The 25,012-nt window shown below is 36.0% G+C and overlaps 1 protein-coding gene and 1 long non-coding RNA gene across 2 annotated transcripts; both read left to right on the top strand.

Moving 5' to 3' along the window:
• The first annotated feature begins 2,340 nt into the window (after nt 1-2,340).
• LOC149490108 (uncharacterized) lies at nt 2,341-3,652 on the top strand. Its single transcript, XM_089714924.1, has one exon. The coding sequence runs from the start codon at nt 2,372-2,374 to the stop codon at nt 3,650-3,652; it is 1,281 nt and encodes a 426-aa protein (XP_089571050.1). The 5' UTR covers nt 2,341-2,371.
• A 16,139-nt stretch (nt 3,653-19,791) lies between these two features.
• LOC149490107 (uncharacterized) lies at nt 19,792-20,855 on the top strand. The gene is made up of 2 exons (XR_016318390.1): nt 19,792-20,648; nt 20,705-20,855. It is a non-coding gene; the product is annotated as an uncharacterized LOC149490107 (long non-coding RNA).
• The last annotated feature ends 4,157 nt before the right edge of the window (nt 20,856-25,012 follow it).

Raw genomic sequence — 25,012 nt, 5'->3', positions numbered from 1 at the left:
CGCCATACCTCGCCACAAAAGCAGCACTGTTCGAAAACAAACCCAGCAATTTCTCTGCAAAGCAGAGATTGCAACGAGGACGTGGTAGCCCTCGAGTTCCTCCACGCTGATTTTGGTCCGCGCCGGCAAGACCACCGGTACCCCCCATATCTGGGAGGCCTTCCCCTATCCGCCACCTGAGGACGCGCCCGATGGGAGACCAGAAACTCCACACGGGAACCTAACCTAACCTAACCTAACCTAACCTAACCTAACCTAACCTAACCTAACCTAACCTAACCTAACCTAACCTAACCTAACCTAACCTAACCTAACCTAACCTAACCTAACCTAACCTAACCTAACCTAACCTAACCTAACCTAACCTAACCTAACCTAACCTAACCTAACCTAACCTAACCTAACCTAACCTAACCTAACCTAACCTAACCTAACCTAACCTAACCTAACCTAACCTAACCTAACCTAACCTAACCTAACCTAACCTAACCTAACCTAACCTAACCTAACCTAACCTAACCTAACCTAACCTAACCTAACCTAACCTAACCTAACCTAACCTAACCTAACCAGTCATTTGCCCGAACGCGGTCCGTAGACAGCGAAATCGCATCGCTCTTAAGTTTATTTTCTGTAAAAGTGGTATTTTTTCATCTTACACACCAGTGTGATATACCAGTAGATGCGCGTTTCAACAGCTAATACGGACGCGAAAACGGTTTTAAAATCGCTCGAGCCAGTAAAAAGTTATCACCAAAAGAAATTTTTACGAAATCAACAAAAAGTACGGCGTCGCTGGGAAGTCCCGATTTATATCGGGGACTTCGCGAACCGTAACTGCAGTGTTGTGTGTGTTGGTGATACGAGTGCCTGTGAAAATTTTGGGATTTTTTGGACCCATACATAAGGTAAAACAAACAATTTTCGGCAAGCCGGGCGGTGGCAATCCTCCCTAACTCAGTGCATGGTGAAACGATACAAGTGCAAATAGACGCGTCTTATCAAAATAAAGGTTGTGGTTTTTGTCCCGAGGAAATCGGTTGAAAATTGGCGAAGATAGACACCAAAGAGTGTTTTAACCTAAAAGTAGAAACTTTCTTCCGCCAAAACTATACTTTTCTCCTTTCCCCCCACCGTGTTTCCTACTTAAATTAGTGCTGGGATATTCCATACACCTTCCCGCACAAAGATAATAAATTATCTTAACTCCTCATAACGTATTTCGGGAGAAATATCTAAGTAGGTCACGGGTGCAATCAACAAAACAGTAAACACGTGGTGGCGAATTAATGTTTTCTTTTTAACCTAATTTATATTTTGTATTTGTATATTAGTATTTTGTAAAAATAGACCAGCTACATCATTTTTGGTGTAGCTGTTAGACTAAGGCATTATATACTGAGTGCTTAGGGACCATATTATATCACACAACACAATAATATTATAATATTATTATCTTTTATTCATAGGTATTATTTGTCCATATATGTATTCATTCTGATCTTATCTATATATTAATTCTATCTTAAATCATAAACAGGCGACTCCCCTATTGGGAGACCTGATAGTCTTAAGTAAAAATAATAATTATTAATTATTGACTTGAGTGGTTAGTACTGACTAGCTAGCTTTAGTAAGCTAGTGCTAGCTTAGTAGGTCGAACCGTACGATAATATTATAGTATAACTTATAGATTGACTTTTAAACTGAACTATAGACTATAATAGTTATTAGGTATTACTAATATCATATTATTAGTATTTGCTGCTCATTTCCATTTTTATTTTATTTTATTGTAATCACTGACAGGTGCCTCCCCTATTGGGAGACTGATTAAGTATAAGTATTGACTCATTTATTGACTTGACTTTTTTTTTTTTTTTTTTTTTTTTTTTTTTTTTTTTTATTGTTGACCAATTGTAATTATTACGGACGTATTAATATTAATATTTTATTAATATTTTAAATAGTGCTAAGTTGACAAATTTTAACTATCAGTGACCTATTAATATTTTATATTATATTTTTATATTATTATTTTATATCTTATTTATATCTGTGATATTTATTTTAATTGTAATTATTGACAGGTATCTCCCCTATTGGGAGACCTAATAGTGTTAAGTTGACCATTCTTAACTATCAGTGACCTATTAATATTTTATATTATATTTTTATATTAATATTTTATACCTTATATTTATATCTGTGATATTAATTTTTAATTGTAATTATTGACAGGTATCTCCCCTATTGGGAGACCTAATAGTGTTAAGAATAATTATTATTGACAGGGGTTTTTTTTTTTTTTTTTTTTTTTTTTTTTTTTTTTTTTTTTTTTTTTTTTTTTTTTTTTTCCCCCTAAGTCATCATGATCCACACTCCCCAGAGGCGTGCCAGTGACACGTTCACTATCTCCGAACCAGTGAAGAAGCCTGCAACACCTAAAAGTCGGACTGCAGAAGGGAAAGCCCTTCTGCTGAAAGGGAAAGCCCACCTGCGGGAGTCCCGAAATTTAAAGACTGATATAAAAGACGGGGTAATTACGGCGCTAGAAAGGATGTATGAAATAATAAAAGAGATTGAATTTGAACTCACCAATGCCAGGGCTGGTAGTGGAGGGCGTAGTGGGGACCCTATACATCCCCCCCCGCCATCCGATGCTGGTCCCAGCGTAGTTGACGACGCATTGGTGAGAAATCTGGACCTAAGTGAAGGAATGAAAGAAAGTATGAAAGAGATGATGACAAGAATGGAAGAGATGAGAGTAAGCATGCGGGAGAATGAAAATAAAATGGACAAATTGAGCTCGCTTTTGGAGGGCAACATGACTGTCGCCAAAACGGCGAGTTATGCGGGCGTTGTCTCGAGGGGAGTCATAGAGAAACTCCCCGAAGCAAGAGCCCTGCATTCGGTCATGGTGTCATCCAAAGACGAACAAGAGACGGGTGATGAGGTGCTAGAAATGATCAGAAAGACTGTGGATGCAAAGGACGGATGGGTGAAAGTAGAGAGGGTAAGAAAGGTGAAGAACAGGAAGGTGGTCGTCGGCTGTGCGAATGAGGAAGAAAGAATCAAGGTGAAGGAAAGGCTGAGAAAGAATGAGGGATTAGTAGTGGAAGATGTAAAAAATAAGAGCCCTCTACTAGTCTTCAGGGATGTAATGAAATGCGAAGTTGACGATTTCGTCACAGCATTCAGTAATCAAAATGCAAGCATCCTTGAGGGCCTGAAGGGGGAAGAGAGAAAGGTAGAAGTAGCGTACGTGATGAAAGCAAGGAACCACCTCCAGAACCACGTAGTGGCCAGGGTGAGTCCACAGGTATGGAAGAGATGCACGAGTGAAGGATACGCCCATATAGGGCTAAGTAGAGTGAAAGTGATGGATCAAAGTCCGTTAGTGCAGTGCTCGCGCTGTCTTGGGTACGGACATACGAGACGAATGTGTAGGGAGGAGAAGGAACGATGCAGCCACTGCGCCGGTCCTCACATGAAGACCGAGTGCGACAAGTGGCTGCGGGGAGAAGTGCCTCAATGCATCAACTGCATAAAGGCTAAGAAAGGCAGCGCAGAGCACAGCGCCTTTGACAGAGAGTGTACGGAAAGAAAGAGGTGGGATGCTCTGGCCAGATCGGCGGTAGCGTATTGCTAAGGTTGCCCAAGGTGAGTCCTTCCAGTACCGAATGCTGCAGGCCAATCTCCAGCGGAGCCAAATCGCCACACGGGAGCTACTGCTCGAAGCCACCAAGCGTAAGGCATGCGTAGCATTGCTGCAAGAGCCCTACGTTGGTGGGGCGAAAAGTATGAGGACATACAATGGAGTGAGGATCTTCCAGAGCGAAGGGGAAGGGGGTGGAGCAGTAAAGGCGTGTATTGTAGTACTCGACGACACACTGGATGTCGAACTACACACACGCCTTAGCAGTAACAACATCGTTGTGGCCACTCTCAGAACCAAAGCCTGGGAGATGATTGTAGTGTCCTTCTACTTCGAGCCCGATAAACCAGTGGGGCTCTACCTGGACCATCTTAGGCGGATAGGGAGTGAGCTGGGTATCCATAGGATGGTCCTGGGAGGCGATGCGAACGCAAAAAGCCCGTGGTGGGGTGGCGAAATGGAAGACTCGCGAGGAAGAGATGTGTCTGCTGTACTGGAAGAAATGGGAATGCACATACTCAACACCGGGGACATCCCTACGTTCGATACCATTAGAGGTGGGAAAAGGTACTCTAGCTACGTGGATGTGACAGCGTGCTCCGACGATCTGCTGAACCGAGTGGACAACTGGAGGGTTGAGGAGAGTCTCACGAGCTCGGACCACAACGGCATATCCTTCGGCATCAGACAACATAAATCCACAGGCACGAACATAATACGAACTACACGCATATTTAACACACACAAGGCAAACTGGATCCAGTTTCATGAGAAACTGACCCAGCTGATGTCGGACAGACAATTAACTATACAAGACATAGACACAATACACAGCACACAACAAATAGATGACGCAATAGACAGATACACTGAAGCAATCACACAGACATGCAGAGACACAATGCCGACCAAAAAACACACACAGAAATTCACCTTGTCGTGGTGGAATGATGAGCTCGCGCAGATGAAGAAGCAGGTGGCCACGAGGAGACGCAGGATCCGAAACGCAGCACCTGATCGCAGAGACCGCGTGGTTGGATTGTACCTGGAAGAAAGAGAGATGTATGAAAAGGCAGTGAAAGAAGCGCAAGAGAAGAGTTGGAAGGAGTTTTGCCGGAAACAGGATAGGGAGGGGGTCTGGGAGGGCATCTACAGGGTGCTTAATAGAGCCACAGGGAGAGAGGAGGATCTGCCCCTTTCGAGGGGCGGTGAGACCCTCGATGCCCGGAGCTCGGCAGAACTGTTGGCGGAGACCTTCTACCCCGAGGACCAGGAAAGTGGTGAAAGTGAGGGACATCGTCGGGTGCGCGGGTGTGCGGAGTCCTTGGACACCGAACCACCGGCGGGCCCGGATGACCCTCCTTTCATCATGGAGGAGTTGAAGAGAGCCGTAAGGTCCTTCAACCCCAAGAAGGCCCCCGGGGCGGATGGCCTCACGGCCGACATCTGTCAGCACGCTGTGGATTGTAACCCGGGATGGTTCCTTGCCTTGCTCAACAGATGCCTCTCTGCCGCCTACTTCCCCGCACAGTGGAAGTGGGCGACCGTGGTTATACTGCGAAAGCCGGGCAAGGAATCATATCGGGTACCGAAAGCCTATCGACCGATCGGCCTCTTACCTGTGCTCGGCAAAATCTTCGAAAAGATGCTGGTCGGCCGACTCAGGTTTTACCTGTTGCCCAAAATAAGCCCCCACCAGTATGGCTTTATGCCACAGAGGAGCACCGAGGACGCCCTCTATAGACTAGTGAACCACATCAGAAATATGAGGGAGGAGAAGAAGATTTCTGTTGTGGTATCGCTGGACATAGAGGGAGCCTTCGACAGCGCCTGGTGGCCAGCCATAAAGGTGCGGTTGGCTGAAGTTGGGTGCCCGGGGAACGTGAGGCGGGTGATCAGCAGCTACCTGAGTGAAAGGGGAGTGAAAGTTAGATATGCGGGCGTGGAAGTGAGTAGGGGGACCAGCAAGGGGTGCGTGCAGGGATCCATAGGTGGACCAATCCTGTGGAACCTCTTGCTGGACCCTCTGCTATGGATGTTAGAGGAGATGGGAGTATTCTGTCAGGCGTTCGCCGACGACATTGTGTTGGTCTTTGAGGGTGATACGGCCCTTGAAATTGAAATGGAAGCTAACCGTGTCTTAAATGCAATAGATGAATGGGGAAAGGAAAACAAACTAAAATTTGCACCGCATAAAACTTGTGCCCTCCTTTCCACGAGGAGATTAAAATATGACGTGCCACGGCTCGCTATGGGGAATGTGGAAATAAAATATTTTGACCATATAAAAATATTGGGCCTAACAATAGACAGCGGCCTCACCTTTAACGCCCACGTCGGGGCTGTATGCCAAAAGGCAATAGCCCGGTATAAACTCTTGGCTAGGGCAGCCAGAGTTGGTTGGGGACTTAGCCCAGATATTATTAGAACTATTTATGTAGCTGTTATCGAACCGACTATTATGTATGCATCGGCAGCGTGGGCACCCACCGTGGAAAAGATGGGGGTCCAAAAAAGGCTGAACACCGTACAACGGGGCTTCGCCCAAAAGATCTGCCGAGCATATCGGACCGTCTCCCTGAACTCAGCTATGCTGTTGGCTGGGATACTCCCCCTTGACCTCAGAATTCTCGAAGTCTCGAGATTATATGAGATCAAGAAGGGGGTGTCGCACCCAGCGTTGGGAGACAGGGAGGTGGAAAGAATGGCTCCGGCGATTGAGGACCCACATCCGGCAGAGCAGGAAGGGCTGGGGTTCGGGCTGGTGGACGAGGACTCGTATTCCGACGTGGCTAATAGCCACGTACATAGGATCTACACGGACGGCAGCAAGATTGAGGGTCGAGTCGGAGCCGCCCTTTCCGTATGGGAGGGGGAGGCCGAGACGAAGGCCGTCAAGCTTGCTTTGCCGCCGTATTGCACCGTCTACCAGGCCGAACTCCTAGCGCTCCAAAGAGCAGTAATTAGAGCCTGCAAGAGTGGAGTGTCGAAGGTCGGCATCTTCAGCGACTCCAGATCGGCCCTCCAGGCAGTCACACTCGGTTCCCCCCACCCCCTTGCTGTGCAAACAAGGGCGGCCCTCCGAAAAGCTGCTTCGCAGAGGCGGGAGGTCGCTCTGTTTTGGATCAAGGCGCACGCAGGGCTAAGGGGGAACGAAAGAGTGGACCAGTTAGCCAAGGAGGCCGCTCTGGGGTCGAAGAAGAAACCCGACTACGATCTGTGTCCTGTTTCATTCGTCAAGCGTATCCTGAGACAGGATACGATCGGGGAATGGGACAGGAGATATGATGTGGGGGAGACGGCTGGAGGCACGAAGCTCTTTTTCCCAAGCGCTGCTGCTGCATACAAAATAGTTCGGAAAATAGACATCACACACCACACCACACAAGTACTGACTGGACACGGTGGATTCGCCTTCTACTTGAACAGATTCAAGCTGAAGGAGAATCCATCGTGCCTGTGTCAGCCCGGAGTCGACGAGACGGTTTCTCACCTGTTGCTCGAGTGTCCGATTTTTGCAAGAGATAGATATGTTATTGAGCAAAAATTGGGCATCGCGATGACGGGTGAGAATCTGCCCGCGGCCCTGGGGGACAAAATGAGGAATGAATTTCTGGAATATTGTAAGTACATTGTTGGGGTGGTAAACAAAAGAAACTGTGATAAGCTGTGATGTTAGGGTTAAGTCTAGGATAGTTGTGCCGTGATAATTTGTATATTTATTTGTATTGGTTTTATTTTTATTGTAATCTTTGAATTGTAAATTTTAATGTGATCTTTAATTATTGTATTTTATTATTATTTGAAAATTCTATTGTATATTGTAAATTCGTATTTTAAAATTTGATTGTATTTTAATATTATGTGCCCATATTGTAAATAAAGAAAATTGTGTTTATTATTTGATTAAAGAAAAGAAATGTCTCTAGACTATACTCTAGAGAAAAAGCAGACAACACCCTGCGATGGCGGGTGCTTTTAAAAAAAAAAAAAAAAAAAAAAAAAAAAAAAAAAAAAAAAAAAAAAAACCTAACCTAACCTAACCTAACCTAACCTAACCTAACCTAACCTAACCTAACCTAACCTAACCTAACCTAACCTAACCTAACCTAACCTAACCTAACCTAACCTAACCTAACCTAACCTAACCTAACCTAACCTAACCTAACCTAACCTAACCTAAACTAACCTAACTTTGACATTAACCTAACCTAAACTAACCTAACTTTGACATTAACCTAACATAAACTAACTGTTGAAATATTGATTTCATTTTCTTACACTATACGTGTGATTTATAGCAACGACCTTTTTTTTGTTTATCATGCACATTTGGTAAACCTATTGTGAGTCCTGTATACACTCAACACTTGGTAACACATGTTAAACCTTGTGAATATTTATTGTATAGATTCCTAGAAGTACGGGTAAGAAATACTCGAAGAGGGTCATAAATAAAGGTATAATTTTGAGTGTTGTATAGACCCTAAAAACGGTTGAGTTATATAGCTCTTCGTGTGTAGTTCACTCGTATCCTTCAGACTGTTAAGACATACCTTCGATACTCTATTTGAAGATAAATAAAGTGACTATCTTCCTACAACAAAGTGCTTGAATTATTTACTAAAATTAATCACACCACTATCCATAATCCCAATAGGTTATGGGCCCAGGCTACGTTGTTGATTAATTTAAATACAAATTTTATTGAGAGGAAGAAAATTAAAATTTCAAAGTGCAATTGAAAATTAGTGAATGTATCGTAAGTAAAACATTCAGAGTGAAGATAAAGATTTTATAAACAATATGGAAACTATAAAATCTAAAAGAAACATCCAACCTTTCAACGGTGAAAATTATAATATATGGAAGTTCAGAATCCGCAGTCTCTTAAATGAACTTGAAGTGATTCATGTAATCGATAAACCAGCACCAGCGAATCCTGACAGCAAGTGGAAGAAATCGGAGTCAACCGCAAAGAATGTGTTAATTGAATATTTGTCCGATTCGTATTTAAGTTACGTGAAAACAGAATCGTCGACAAAACAAATTTTTGATGTACTAAACAATATCTTCGAAAGAAAAAGTGTAGCAAAACAAATTGGAGCTCGGAAGAAATTATTTAATTTGAAGTTGGAAGAAGACACAGATTTGTGTAAACATTTTATGATGTTCGATTCTTTGATATCGGAGTTAGCATCAGCCGGTGCGACTATCTCAGAGGTTGATAAAGTGACTCAACTATTGCTTACTTTACCACCTTCTTACAATGGTGTTATAACAGCCATCGAGACTTTGTCAGAAGACAACATCACGTTAAGTTTCGTGAAAACAAGATTATTAGATCATGAAGTTAAACTTGTTAATGAAAGTCTTGACACAAGTAAAATGGTTCTACATGTTGAACAGAAAACTAATGAAAGAAAACGTAATAATAAGGAGCTTAGAAAATCATCGAAAATACGTCGTGGAGTCGTCAAGCCGAAACAAAATGGTATAAATTATAAAGGGCACATTAAGTGTCACAATTGTGGAAAAAGAGGACATTATAAAAATGAATGTCGTAACTTCTCGAAACGCTTTAAGTCCAAACCAAGTACAGAAAGACAAAGGACAATTCAAACCATTCAAGCTGAGCCAGTGATTGAAGACAGCTTTGCATTTATGGCTGGAAATTTTCAGTTAACAAATGAAGGAAGTGAAATATCCTTTTAGCAGTTAGTAAGACAGCTGACAGTGAGGTGGAATGGTAAGACGGCAATGACTGGTAAGCCGAAATAAAATATATCTATTCTGGAATTTTCGGTAAGTTAAACTTTATTAATTATTAAAATAAAGATTCTAATTCCGAATAAAAATATTAGCATCAGTGACGAGGTCAAATAAGAAAAGATAAATTTTAAATTATCTATTAGAAGTTTGATAAAGTTAAATTATCTAGTAGCTAATAGATGACATTAAATGAAAAGGTAGATTACCTGTTTGTGTGAAGCTTGTATAAACAATAAACAAGTGTAAATGTCATTTAATAAAATAATGTTGAAATCAGATGTTTATGGTTCTCATGATTAAAAGAAATGAATAAATAATAATAAAATTATTTTGTAATGTTTAATGATGAATTCACTCATAAGAGTGTAACATATTTTATGAGAAATAAATCTGATGTATTGTAAACCTATTTACTGATCATGTTAAAGAGAATTTATCTTACTACTTAAAAGGTAGATAAAGGTATCAGTTATCATCTCACATTGCCACGAACTCCATATTTAAAATACCTTTAGGTTTTCGAATCAGCCGTATGTTGAAACCAGTAAAACAAATTTGATGAAAAGTCATCAAAGGTAAAATGGGTATAGAGCGTATAAAGTGGAGAGTAATAAATATGTGGTAGAAAGAGATGTAAATTTAAATCAAAGGCAAAGGGAGACGAGGTTGATTCAGGTTTAAATACTGAAGTCCCTAACGATTCGTTAAACTCAGTTGACAACCTTATATATTCAGTTAAAAATAGCTATATGGGTTAATCTCAGTTGGTTGAAACTAAATGAATAGCTATGTGTTAATCTCAGTTGGGAAAACTGAATGAATAGCTATGTGTTAAGCTCAGTTAGTGAAAACTGAATGAATAGCTATGTGTTAATCTCAGTTGGTGAAAACTGAATGAATAGCTATGTGATAAGCTCAGTTAGTGAAAACTGAATGAATAGCTATGTGTTAATCTCAGTTGGTGAAAACTGAATGAATAGCTATGTGTTAAGCTCAGTTGGGAAAACTGAATGAATAGCTATGTGTTAAGCTCAGTTAGTGAAAACTGAATGAATAGCTATGTGTTAAGCTCAGTTAGTGAAAACTGAATGAATAGCTATGTGTTAAGCTCAGTTAGTGAAAACTGAATGAATAGCTATGTGATAAGCTCAGTTGGTGAAAACTGAATGAATAGCTATGTGATAAGCTCAGTTGGTGAAAACTGGAAGTAAATAGCAGCTATACGTTAAACTCAGTACCTAGACGAAAAACTGTAGTCAATAACTTTACGTTAAACTCAGTAGCTAGTCATCAATAAAATAATAAGGCAGAAGGCTATCGAAGTATTGAAAATACAAACAATACAGTGCCTAAAATTTAATGACACAGACAATTAGTATTGATAATGAAACCGATATATCAGATAGATATTAAAAGCCAAACTTCATCTAATGAAGATGATTATTAGCCGTTTCATTATTTACTGTGCGCATAATACATTGTAAATTTACTCCTAATTCACATGAGATAATTGAAAATAGGAATGATGCTAAACAATGAAAAATGCAATTAATGATGAACTATATTCTTTATTTGTAAATAAAAAGCTTGGACTTTAGTATCAAAACCAAGTAGTACAAATATTGTATATAATGAAAATGGATATTATAAAGTACGATGAGTTCGGAAATCCATAAAAGTGTAAAGCCCGTTTAGTTGCTAGAGGTATTAGTAAAAATATCGGTTGCAACAATTTTGAACTTAAGTCTTTTAACAGCAGCATGGCTTGTTAGTTTACCAGATTGATTAAACTGCATTTTAAGTGGTCAGTTAATCGTACAGTATATTAAAATACTTGAGGGTGTGAAAAGTGAAAACACTTGTGAACCCCGATTGTAAATTAAACAAAGCATTAGGTAGCATATTGCTTAAAAAGTTGCCAGATGTTGGATTGAAATATTTGAAAAAGACTATTAGAAAAAGGTTTTACAAATGATTTTAAGGATCGATTCATGTACATACTGAATAGATGAGATATCTCTAATAATATTTATACTGAATTAAATGTGGACGATCTAGTGATTATAGTGAGTGACTATTGTTGAAAAACGATGCAGAATTTAATGAATTAATTTAAAATGGGTGATTTAAAAGGAGGTTAAATTCTTATTAAGCTTTAGAATCACGAGACAAAATAATGTCGTAACACTAGATCAAAGCACATAAGTAAATATTAAAACCGTATGAAATAAACTTAGTACAATGGGTGATCAAAATCTTCTTACATAAAATTCAATTTAGATTTTGAGGCAATGGAATCCAATGAGAATGACAGTATTCCATTTCGAATTCTTATTGGAAATCTAATGTATTTAATTTCATGTACAATGATCTGACTTTAACTATAAGCAGACATGTGAATGAAAATAAAGAAGAACTCGGTAATGTTTAAAAACAAGTAGATTAAAATTAAATATGTAAAGGAAACATATAAGAACAAATTGATAAGATACTTGATTCTAATTAGACAAATTGATAAGATAATTGATTCGAGTTAGTATTTAAAAAGAAAAGTACAACGGGTTACTTCTTCTAGTTGTATGATTGATGTACAATATGTTGGAGTACAATAAGGCAGGTTCTTCTACAGAAGCTGAATATATGGCTCTGTATGAAGCTGTTAAATGCAATATGGTTGAAAAAAAACTTTAGCAGCAGGTAAAAAACCTGAAAACTAAAGAACCTATCTTAATATATGAATAGTAAAATGGATGTACTAGCTAACAATCCAACAAGCCTTATTAGATCCAAACATATTGACATCAAATATTAATTCCTTTGGGATCAATATGAGAAATAATACTAAAATTATTAAACATATGTCAACAGGTGTTCAAATTGCAGACATGCTGACAAAGCCACTACCAGGGAGGTTCCTGGAGTTAAGAGCGAAAATGGCATCAGAAGATTGATTAGTAAATAAGTTGTATCTTGATGTAAACTTAATTATATATTTTTAATGATCTGATAAGGTTTTCCTGGGTTTCCCTTATCGTGAAGACAAATGTCGGATCACTATGTATACGGTTAGTAACAACCGTCCCAGACAAAGAGTAAGCGGAAGGTATGTCGATCAGTATTAAGAGTATTGTATTCAACTTTAGAATTTTGGTTATCATGATGTATTAATATAATTGTATATGTATTAATATGTAATTGCAATTAAAATTGTAACTTGGAAAAGAGATTAACTTTTGAGGGGGCGTGTTGAAATATTGATTTCATTTACAAAAGTTTCTCTTTTAAAAAGCAATTACGTTTCTTACACTATACGTGTGATTTATAGCAACGACCTTTTTTTTGTTTATCATGCACATTTGGTAAACCTATTGTGAGTCCTGTATACACTCAACACTTGGTAACACATGTTAAACCTTGTGAATATTTATTGTATAGATTCCTAGAAGTACGGGTAAGAAATACTCGAAGAGGGTCATAAATAAAGGTATAATTTTGAGTGTTGTATAGACCCTAAAAACGGTTGAGTTATATAGCTCTTCGTGTGTAGTTCACTCGTATCCTTCAGACTGTTAAGACATACCTTCGATACTCTATTTGAAGATAAATAAAGTGACTATCTTCCTACAACAAAGTGCTTGAATTATTTACTAAAATTAATCACACCACTATCCATAATCCCAATACTAACCTAACTTTGACATTAACCTAACCTAAACTAACCTAACTTTTGGAGAAAACTAACCTAACTATTATAGAAACCTCACCTATACTAACCTAAGTTTTGTAGAAACCTCACTTAAACTAACCTAACTTTTGTAGGTTAGTTTAGGTGAGGTTTGTATAGAAGTTAGGTTAGTGTAGGTGAGGTTGCTGAAAAACTTAGGTTACTGTAGGTGAGGTTGCTGAAAAACTTAGGTTACTGTAGGTGACGTTGCTGGAAAAAAAAAAAAAAAAAAAAAAAAAAAAAAAAAAAAACTTAGGTTAGTGTTGGTGAGGTTTCTATAATAGTTAGGTTAGTTTTCTCCAAAAGTTAGGTTAGTTTAGGTTAGGTTAATGTCAAAGTTAGGTTAGTTTAGGTTAGGTTAATGTCAAAGTTAGGTTAGTTTATGTTAGGTTAATGTCAAAGTTAGGTTAGTTTAGGTTAGGTTAATGTCAAAGTTAGGTTAGTTTAGGTTAGGTTAATGTCAAAGTTAGGTTAGTTTATGTTAGGTTAATGTCAAAGTTAGGTTAGTTTAGGTTAGGTTAATGTCAAAGTTAGGTTAGTTTATGTTAGGTTAATGTCAAAGTTAGGTTAGTTTAGGTTAGGTTAATGTCAAAGTTGGGTTAGTTTAGGTTAGGTTAATGTCAAAGTTAGGTTAGTTTATGTTAGGTTAATGTCAAAGTTAGGTTAGTTTAGGTTAGGTTAATGTCAAAGTTAGGTTAGTTTTGGTTAGGTTACTGTCAAAGTTAGGTTAGTTTAGGTTAGGTTAATGTCAAAGTTAGGTTAGATTTCTGGCCTGGGTAGGTTTCTCTATATCAACTTAAAAAAAAAAAAAAAAAAAAAAAAACAGGAACTTAAAATATTCCTGTAGCCTTTTGTAGCCGTCCAAATTCAAAAATTTTTAAATATTCTTCTCCAGTTATTATTTTTCTATTAAAAAAAAATTTAAAAAAAATAGGTATAAAATTGTGCAAACCGAGTTGATGTGCCTAAGAGATGTGGACTGGGAGGGTGGGTGGGCGCTGCGTTTCGTTTTTCGCCGATTTCTCCTAAACCGCTGGGCGGATTTTTACAAATTTGGTATCAAATGAAAAGAGTTTTTAGGCCGCATCCCTGGACACCAAATTGAATGGGGTGCATAGCCCAGTTCAATAGATATGAGAGGTGGCTCCCAACGTGATTTTCCTCGTTTTCTCATAAACATGTTAGCAAATCCTCCTGAAATTTTTATCAAACGATAGATCTTGTTATTGCGCATCTGTAGACACCAAAATCGATAATATTTATTTACTGGTTGATTAATTATTCGAGGGAGAGATTTAGCGCTTTTGGAAGTGATTTTCCCCTACTACTCCTCAGCGGGTTGATAAATTTTCACAATATTAGTTTCAAATAAAAGTTCTTATCGATGCGCATCTATACATACCAAATTTAATGAAATTGAACAAACGGTTAATAAAATATACGAGATAAGATTTTAACGCTAATCCGCACTACAAAACTCGGTTGAACAATAATTATTATGTAGTTTTTTTGTTATTTACTTTTATTTTAATTTTAGACACCCTGTTTAACACCATCTTTGAAGTATTTTGGGTAAAAACAACAAAAACTTAACGTACACAAATATAATAAAATAAAATAATGCTGTTTAAAATTTGTTAGGTATATTATATAGTTAAATGTATTATATTATTGTAATAAAGAAATGTTAAAAAAATAATTTTTAACTACCTTTTCTCTACTATCCTCCACAAGCAGTCATTTACAAGAATAAAGAATAATAATTATAATTAATTTTTAAATATTATAATATGTCTTAAGTGTATCTTAAAGATAAAAAAACACTACGAATCCACCCAATACATCTAAATAGGGTATATAAATTATAATATCATCTTATGTCGATAATTCGCAGATAAACTAAAAAATAATAATTAGCATGCCCACCCGGGTTCGAACCTCGGGCCTTTTGGGTGGGCTTTAATCACAGAGTGCTGCTGCGTTTATTAAAGTTTTTCCTCCGTCGCATAGATGGCCTTGTTTCCAAATATACAAATTTTCATTATCACTACATAGTATAAAACAAAGTCGCTTTCACTGTCCCTATGTCCCTATGTCCCTTTGTACGCATAAATCTTTGAAACTACGCAACGGATTTTGATGCAGTTTTTTTTAAAAGATAGAGTGATTCAAGAGGAAGGTTTATATGTAGATATAACAACATCCATTAAATAGTGGAGAAGTACTGTTATTTTTGAGGTTTCTAATGTGATGTCGTAAAAAATTACATTTTTTCCGCTTACATTGCAAACGCAGGCTGAACCCTACGAGTTTTATCAAAATAATGTACTAAGTATTATACACATTAAAAAGGTCTACAGAAAAGTCCGCGATGGTATAATATGTCTATCTCTTATGTATAACCCACAATAACTTTTTTTTGTCCTTTACTTTTTACGACAAATAATGGCTAATTTTCGAAGCGATTTTAACCAATACAGCATTAATCCTTAACCAATTAAATACGTTGAATACATTGTTCATTTAATTTAGATCTATATGGCCCTTTACACCATATGATTTAAGTGAATATTTTCGAAGATATTACAGATTTAAAAATTGCGGGACGTACCGTTTGCGGCGGTACCGGCTGGCCGCCCGGCTATATATTTTATACCCGTGCGAAGCCGGAGCGGGCCGCTATTTTTTTTTACAACGTTCACAGTTTTTCTGTAGTGTATTTAGTATCAGCATTGCACCCGTGCGAAGCCGGGGCGGGTCGCTAGTATCTGCATAAATAGATAAAAATTAATTTAAGGTTGATGTTCCGACCGTCCCTCCATACATTTTTGATTACCTCTAAACACTTAACACAGACACTATTTCTTTAAAACTAATCATTTTATCACTTCTCTATAATGAAATGTGTGCGCGTTCGACCTTTTTAATCAATAATTTACAATATTTACTTAGAAAAACAACAGTAAAATACCGGAAAAATTTGACACTTCTACAGTAGTGTGCGTGACTTTTGCCAAGCGAAACACGACATAAAGCACGACATCTAGCGCATAGACTATATACTTATTACAGATCTAGCGCGTCAATGTCTAAACGAAAGGCGATGTTTAGACATTGACGCGCTAGATGTCGTGCATTCGCGTTCGTTATCTTATGCATAATGAGCATAATTCTAATAAATCAAAGTTCTGTGTAAAAATTGAGTAATTTCATTTCCAATCGTTCAAAGAAAATAACAATAAAATAAAATAAAACTAATGACCTTAGAAACTATGTTTTTTTTATTTATTACTCATTATTGTTCGTCCGTCGTAGGTCTGTAAACTGTATTGTACACTGAAGGTAAATGGTACTGTAGGTACTTTAGTTCGGCGTCGTCGCTCGTCGGCTTGATATAAAATTACATTCTTGATTTCATTGACACGCGCTATGATTTGCGCGCGGAATTTCTTGTGTTGTGAATTTATTTTTGTATGCTATGCATTTTAATCATTAATTGATTCAAATTGCAATGTTTCTCTAGTATGCATTTGAGACTATATTGTAAATTGTAATAATTGATCGTGGGTATAGTAATTAATTATTCTAATAACGCAATTAGTAATATATGTATTTTCGGTGGGATTCAAAACAAAAAATTGGCCCGTGATTTTTATGAAATTTCACCACATTGCAAATCACATCAATCATAGTTCATACACATGTATGACGAAAGTGATTAGTATTGTGGCTAACATTGACTCATCAGTTCATCACTGAAACCAGTGATAAATCAGTACCTATATCATATTGTGTTTGAATATTTTTAAACAATGATATAAGTATACAATTATTATAAATCGGTAAACTATCAAAGTAATCACAAACTTGCAAACATTGGTAAAATGTCCAGTAGTTTATGAGCCTATTCATTACAATCAAACAAACAAACAAAGTTTTCCTCTTTATAATATTAGTGTAGACAAACACTATGAATACGATCACGAATGCAAATTCGGGGATTTTCTTATTATTGCTAAATAATAATTGAATTCGTTTTGAAATACTCTATAATTTTTAGTGTATAAATAGACATTTATAATGTGGTGCTCATTTTTTTTGTACTGCTAACGCTATTGTAGGTACCTATTTTCGTTGTTTTATTTCAAGTGAACACGGCCATACAATTTTGTCACGAGCCGCCTATGATTGTAGGTACTTTTGTTAGGCTCCTTCGTCGTCCGCGTCGGCTCGAAAGTTCTTGATTTCATTGTCACGCGCTATGATTTGCGCGCGGATTTTCTTGTGTTGTGAATTTATTTTTGTATTATTATTATTTTTTATTTATTTTTTTATTTTATTGATTCAAATAAAATATTTCACTAGTATGCATTTGAGACTATATCATACTATATTGTATTATGTATAATTTATCGTAGGTATAGTTATTCTTATAACGCAGTTATATTTTCGGTGGGACAATTTGACCCGTGATTTTTCTGAAATATCACCACATTGCAAATCACATCAATCATACACACGTATGACGAAAGTATAGTGGCTATAATTGACTCATCAGTTCATCACTGAAACCAGTGATAAATCAGTACATATATCATATTTTATTGTGATTGAATATTTTTTAAACAACGATATATACAATATTATTATAAATCGGTAAACTACCAAAGTACTTCCGAATTTTCAGACAGACAAACAAGTAGTTTGAACACGCAGTTTTCTTATACTAGTAGCAAAAATCAAAACCATAATATTATGTTTCCCTACTATATTTTACTAAAAGTCGAGTGCGTCGAAATCGTAAATAATAATATGTTTTTCACCTTCCTGGTTATTTTCCCATAGTAAATAGTGTTTTAGGTTTGTTGTTGTAGGTAGGAATAATAATAATTATTCTTACATGTTGGTTATGAAATGTATATTGAAATAATTTACTTTTACAAATCATTAGTGATATAAGTTTTGAGTGAAAATGCTTGGATCAGCATAATATTATATGGTACTTCAAATACATGTTTTGATAAAAAAAACAATAGTGTAATAAAATAAAACTGCGTTTTATTGTAATCAATGTTGACAATTTTAAATTCCAAAATTATTGATCAATAAAATAGTTTACACCAACAAATATAACTTTTATTTTTATAACAATCGTTCATAATATAAACCGTAGCAGGTGGCGTTTTGAAGTTCTGTCTACTCATACAGAAAAATGGAAAACTTGTTTTTTTTGTAAACAATTTATTACTCATGTTGTTTGGCAACTCGAAGCGTGGTCGTCCGTCGTAGGTACTTTTGTTCGGCGTCGCGTCGTCGTCCGCGTCGGCTTGATATAAAACATTCTTGATTTCATTGACACGCGCTATGATTTGCGCGCGGAATTTCTTGTGTTGTGAATTTATTTTTGTATGCTATGCATTTTAATTGAATCAAATTGCAATATTTCTCTAGTATGCATTTGAGACTATATTGTAATAATTGATCGTGGGTAGGTATAGTAATTAATTATTCTAATAACGCAATTATATTTTCGGTGGGATTCAAAACAAAAAATTGGCCCGTGATTTTTATGAAATTTCACCACATTGCAAATTATATATTATACAATTACAATTACAATTATTATAAATCGGTAAACTATCAAAGTAATTACAAACTTGCAAAATATGCTTTTCCGAATTTTCAGACAGACACACAATTTTATTAGTTTGTTTTAGCAAAGTAGGTACCTATACCTATACGCTTACGTCGCGCGTCGCGTCGTCGAAAACGGTGCGCCCAGAAACAAACATACCTAATTCAGTTACAATCCTTTTTTTGTTCCGTAATTTATTGTATTTATTCTAATACGATTTTTTTTATTCGTCGGCCAGTTCTACTAGGTATAAAAAGATAAAATTGAAATATAATTATTGTAGCGACAGCCATATTATGTTACTATGTTTTCGTAAATATGTTTTTCACCTTCCTGGTTATTTTCACATAATCTTATCTTCTTATATATAAAAATGAATCGCAAAATGTGTTGGTAAGCGCATAACTCGAGAACGGCTGAACCGATTTCGATCATTCTTTTTTTATTATATTCCTTGAAGTACGAGGATGGTTTTTATGTAGAGAAAACGTAAATATTATGTACCACGGGCGAAGCCGGGGCGGACCGCTAGTATATATATATAAATGAATCGCAAAATGTGTTGGTAAGCGCATAACTCGAGAACGGCTGAACCGATTTCGATAATTCTTTTTTTATTATATTCCTTGAAGTACGAGGATGGTTCTTATGTAGAGAAAACGTAAACATGTACCACGGGCGAAGCCGGGGCGGACCGCTAGTCTTATATATAAAAATGAATCGCAAAATGTGTTGGTAAGCGCATAACTCGAGAACGGCTGAACCGATTTCGATAATTCTTTTTTTATTATATCCCTTGAAGTACGAGGATGGTTCTTATAGCTAGAGAGCTAGTTAGTTTAGTTTTAGTGCAGTGGCAGTGTAAATGTTGTTGTTGAGGTTATGTAAATTTAACACTTTAGTTAACTACCAAGATATAAAGAAATGAGGATAGGACACAATAACTATTGGTTGAGGTATTTATAAACTCATAATATAGTTACTTTTAAAAAAATCACGTTTTAATAAATTTCTAGAATTAAATTAGAACAGCTGATTCAAAATAGCCTAAAAAATCTTAATAATAATAATTACGCTTCACAGCAAGAAGAAATGTACCATATGTACCCGCACAAAGTCGATATTGTGTTGCCTACCGTTCGACTCAATGGCTAGGGTTGTAACTACCTTTAATAATTATTACCAAACTAATAAACCGAGTGATGCGAAATAACCATAATTCTTTTAGAGTTTGATAAAATGATCAGGCAGGTATTTTCTTTAATCCTCTGAATTCTCGGTTACTAAATTGTATCGTTGAAATTATTCTTAATCGCGTAAATTTAATAAATAATCATATGGAAAACACTTTTCATTTGTTTTTTTACTTTCACGCCCAACTACTATACAATAATTACGTTGTTTCAGTATTTTGACGAGAAAACGCAGGAAACATCCGTTGTATCATTTTAGATAGATTGTATATTTTGTATCTGTAGAATTGAAATCAAAGCTATGTATATGTTGTCTCCATTCTTTTCTTATCGGATTGTTGATCCCAATGCGAATGCGTCACTTAAATTTTATAAAAGACAATTAAGAACATCAAAAATAAAGTGATACGTAAATATTTCACAGTGCAATATATTATGTAATTAATAATAATTATATATTTATGAAAAAATAATTACATCAGATTTAATAATAGCAATTGTTTTGAATGTACATAATATGAATAAATGATTACATCATAATAGTAATAATCACAATTGTTTTATTTCCCATTTGTTGCAACCCTAGCATATTTTCATGTAGCAGCAGAAGTACCTACACTGGCGGCGCGGCGGCATCGTGCGACATCAAAGGCATTGCCTTACTAGGTAAGTTTATAATGACTCATTTCTTTTATTATATAATTTACGTTTTACTTTTACAGAATCCGATTCAATGGATTATGAAGACGAGTCACACAACGCCATACGATAGTGATGATGAATGAACATTTCAATAAATGCATGCGTGTTTTTTTATGTTGTTTTGTAATTGTTAATTGTTTCTTAAATAAAGAAATAAACTAAATATTTAAATGATGATTTGTTATTTGCAACACAACTTTATATTTGAGATTCTTTACAAATGTATATTTAGTTTTGTATCATCAAATTTATAAATTTTATTCCATAGTTTTCAAAATTAAATGTAAATGACCATAAAAACATTAATAAAGTAAATCATTGATGTAAGGTCAGGGAACGTAATACATATATACATCTGACCATGTAGAAGCTAAGTCTTGTTGACTGCTGAAGTCTGTAAAGTTTTGTTGTCTGCTGAAGTCTGTACGCAATGAAAATGTCTGCCGTTTCGAAAATAAGTATTTAAGACCCTAATAAATAAAATATATGAATGGCAGATCTGGTCAAATACTTTCAAAATTGTATTTTTTTCAGCACTTTCATAAGTGTCTGCCAGAATGTTATCCGCGTGATAATGGTCTGCCATTGTTATTTTCCGATAGTAATAATAATCTATTTTCAAATATCAAAATGGCAGACGTGGTCAAATGGTTTCAAAGTTCGCCAAAAATTTCCACCTGTCTTACCTAAGCGCGCGCCCCGTCCACCACTCTGGGCTTAGTGACTCCTCATCTCATGTATAGTAGGTATAGGGGAATCAACACACAAAAATCCAGGTCTGGTCAAATACATACAGGTAGCTTTGCGCTAGCTCTCTAGCTATTACTTCTTATGGAGAGAAAACGTAAACATGTACCACGGGCGAAGCCGGGGCGGACCGCTAGTAAATAATAAAATAATAAATAGTGTATTAGATTTGTTATTGTATCTTGTATACCTACGAATAATTATTCTTACGTCTTGTTGGGAAATGTTCAAATACCTACCTATTGAAATAATTTACTGTTACAAATCATTAGTGTTATTAGTTTTGAGTGAATAGGCATGGATCAGAAATTCAGAATATAATATGCTACTAACTACTCAAATACATACATGTTTACACAACAAACACCACTGACCTCTATAACTATAAGTTATAGAGGTCAGTGACCGTCAGTGACAAACACTATGGATACCTACGCTCGCGAATGCAAATTCGGTGATTTACTAATTATTGATACCTAGTCATTGAATTCGTTTTGAAATAGCCTGTACTTTGTAATTTTTAGTGTTATAGACATTTATAAAATGTGGTGCTCATTTTTTTGTAATAAATCATCCCGAACGCTATTGTATTTTCGTTGTTTTATTTCAAGTGAACACCTATACAATTTTGTCACGAGCCGCCTCTGGCCTCTGGGTGAAATAAACAAGTCAAATGATTTTTGTTCTAATTGTATTTTGGTAGTAGTTTGTTTAGAATTTACATTACCATTGTTTAATTTTTATTTTGTATTTGCAGTAAAATAAAAAGATGAAAAACTTCATTAGGTATATTGTACGACACCTCACTCTGAATCGCGCTAGCGAAATTTTTTCGTTACAGAGCACATATACAACTTTCGGACAATCTTCATTGAGGCCGGCCGGCAAATCGAGTATGTCGAGAAACTTCACTTATTCGATGGAGGTATTCTACCTTCCTTCCTCCACAGTTGTGGGACCCCGACGTGCATTGAACACGCAGCTTTCTGATACTAGTAGCTAAAATCAAAACCACAGATATGTCTGTGATCAAAACCATAATAATATTTTTACCTATTATTTTACTAAAAGTCGAGTGCATCGAAATCATAAATATGTTTTTCACCTTCCTGGTTTTTTTTCCATAGTAAATAGTGTTTTTGATTTGTTGTTGTATGAATAATTATTCTTACTTGTTGGTTATGAAATGTATTTTGAAATAATTTACTTTTACAAATCATTAGTGATATTAGTTTTGAGTGAAAATGCTTGGATCAGCATAATATCATATTTGCTACTTCAAATACATGTTTTGATAAAAAAAAAACAATAGTGTAATGTAGGTAATAAAATAAAACTGCGTTTTATTGTAGGTAATCAATTTTGACATTATTTATTTCCCAAAATTACAATAAAATAGTTTACGCCAACAAATATAACTTTTATTTTTATAACAATCCTACTTCCTACTAATGCGAAAGTTCATACATGTTTCAAAAGAAAAACTTTTACTTTTACTATTATTTCAATTTATCCGGTTTAATTAAGACTTAATATTGATACATATGATCATTATAAATACAAATAGGAATTAACAATATAACGAATACGTGGCACAACTAAAATTTTACCGATACCACCCGTGGTCATTCTCCTTTGTGGGTCATTTGTAACAGGATGGCGGTTCTACAGCGAAAAAAGAAAAATGATGGTCAGAACGCTGATACCGGATACCTTAAGATACTGTAATATAAAATATTACTAGATTAGATAAAATATTATAGGTAGTATCTTCACCGTGTGTGACGCGCTTTACATTCACGCCATCTAGAGTTAAATCTTTATCATTTTTGTATACGTCTGTGTGTGTAAACGACCCTGTATGCAATGACAGATGTTAAAACGCATAATTTTACCGAATTGGGTGGATTTTAAGGCAATGATATAACATATTTCAATAAAATATAATATTCAGTAACCGCCATGACTATTCCTAGGTTTGATGACTATTCCAATTACGCAAAAACTCAAATAAACTAGAAATGTAGAATTCAGCGCCATCTAGCGGGATATTGGCTGGGAACAGATCGTTGCAATCACCTTAATGTAGAATTTATTTTAATCATCATTTGTATAGTACTGTCCTAAAAATGGCTTAATGGAGTGTTCACGACAGATCGTTCGATATAATTAATATTACTTGAGTAAGGTGATAATAGATGGCGGTAATTTATTTTTATTATTTCTGTATCACACTATAATTATTTTTTCTCGAGTCCATATTATAATATTGTAGGGTCTGTGGTCTGTGACTGCAGTTACCCTTCATGGGTTGGTTCTATGGTTGTTCGGTTGTTCGATTGTTCGGTTGTTCGGTTCTTTGGCTCTTTGGTTAAGTTGTTACTTGTTTTTGGATGCTCGGTCTAAAGTTCAGACCAAGCATCCAAGAGGCAAGAAGTAAGAACATTGGATGGACGCTATCAGTATTTTATTTTAGACTAAAACTAAACTAAAATAAAATAGCGTCCATCGCAAAGTTATGTTTCAAATTTCAATTTATTTGTAAGACTGTGCCCAATTGCCCACAGAACAGTAAAAACAAATTTTAAAGTTCTGTGACTGTGCCTATGCCGCATAATTTGCCGTAAACTATCATACCTAATACTGCATCAGAACTTACAAGATGACTCGAAAAAAGAGGATGCAACCTCATAATATTATTATATGGGGCGGCGAACTTGGGGTTGCGTGATGCGTCCGCTATAAAATGAAATATTGATAAATAAATTATAAAAATTACCTTGCCTTAGATCCTCTTTTTTATGGGTTGTTGAATAGATTGGTGGGGTAAAGCAGTTCTTAGTAAGATTAGGATTTGGATAGGTAGGAATAACGGCAAAGTTTTGAAGTAGACTAGTAGGAAGACTATTATGATGTTGGTTGATCTGTATGAGTATGACAAATATTATTTTTATGAAACAACAATCCAAGATGGCGCCGACGAAAATTTGACTTTTTTCGTGATGGGTGTCATATTCATGGTTTTTGGGGTAGCTATTAACCAATATGAGGTCAAAACTAAAATCTAAGATGGCGCCGACGAAAATTTTACATCTTTTCGTCATGGGTGTCATTTTCATGGTTATAGGGGTAGCTATTAACCAATATGAGGTCAAAACTAAAATCCAAGATGGGCCAACGAAAAATTTACATATTTTCGTCATGGGTGTCATTTTCATGGTTATTGGGGTAGCTATTAACCAATATGAGGTCAAAACTAAAATCCAAGATGGCGCCAAAGAAAATTTTACATCTTTTCGTCACGGGTGTCAATTTCAAGATTTTTGAGACAGCTATTAACCAAAATGAGGTAAAAACTAAAATCAAAGATGGCGCCGACAAAAATTTTACATCTTTTCGTCACAGGTGTCATTTTCATGGTTTTTGGTGTAGCTATTTAGTATTAACCAATATGAGGTCAAAACCAAAATCCAAGGTATAAAATCAGGATGGCAAAGTGAGCAAAATCATGTCTCTGGATTTATCATCTGATCCCCGCGCATATGATTTGATAGAAACTATAAGTTCAGTCATGCTGCATT

This window comes from Colias philodice, chromosome 3 (genome assembly GCF_061535455.1).
Source record: "Colias philodice isolate Cphi_HAF_F1 chromosome 3, ilColPhil1 Martin Lab GWU primary, whole genome shotgun sequence".
NCBI classification, from domain to species: domain Eukaryota; kingdom Metazoa; phylum Arthropoda; class Insecta; order Lepidoptera; family Pieridae; genus Colias; species Colias philodice.
Note: the sequence above shows the minus strand (reverse complement) of the source record. Positions and strands in the feature narration are given on the sequence as shown.

Excerpts from the sequence above, each read along its gene's own strand:
- LOC149490108 (XM_089714924.1), top strand. The coding sequence starts at position 2,372 with ATGATCCACACTCCCCAGAGGCGTGCCAGTGACACGTTCACTATCTCC.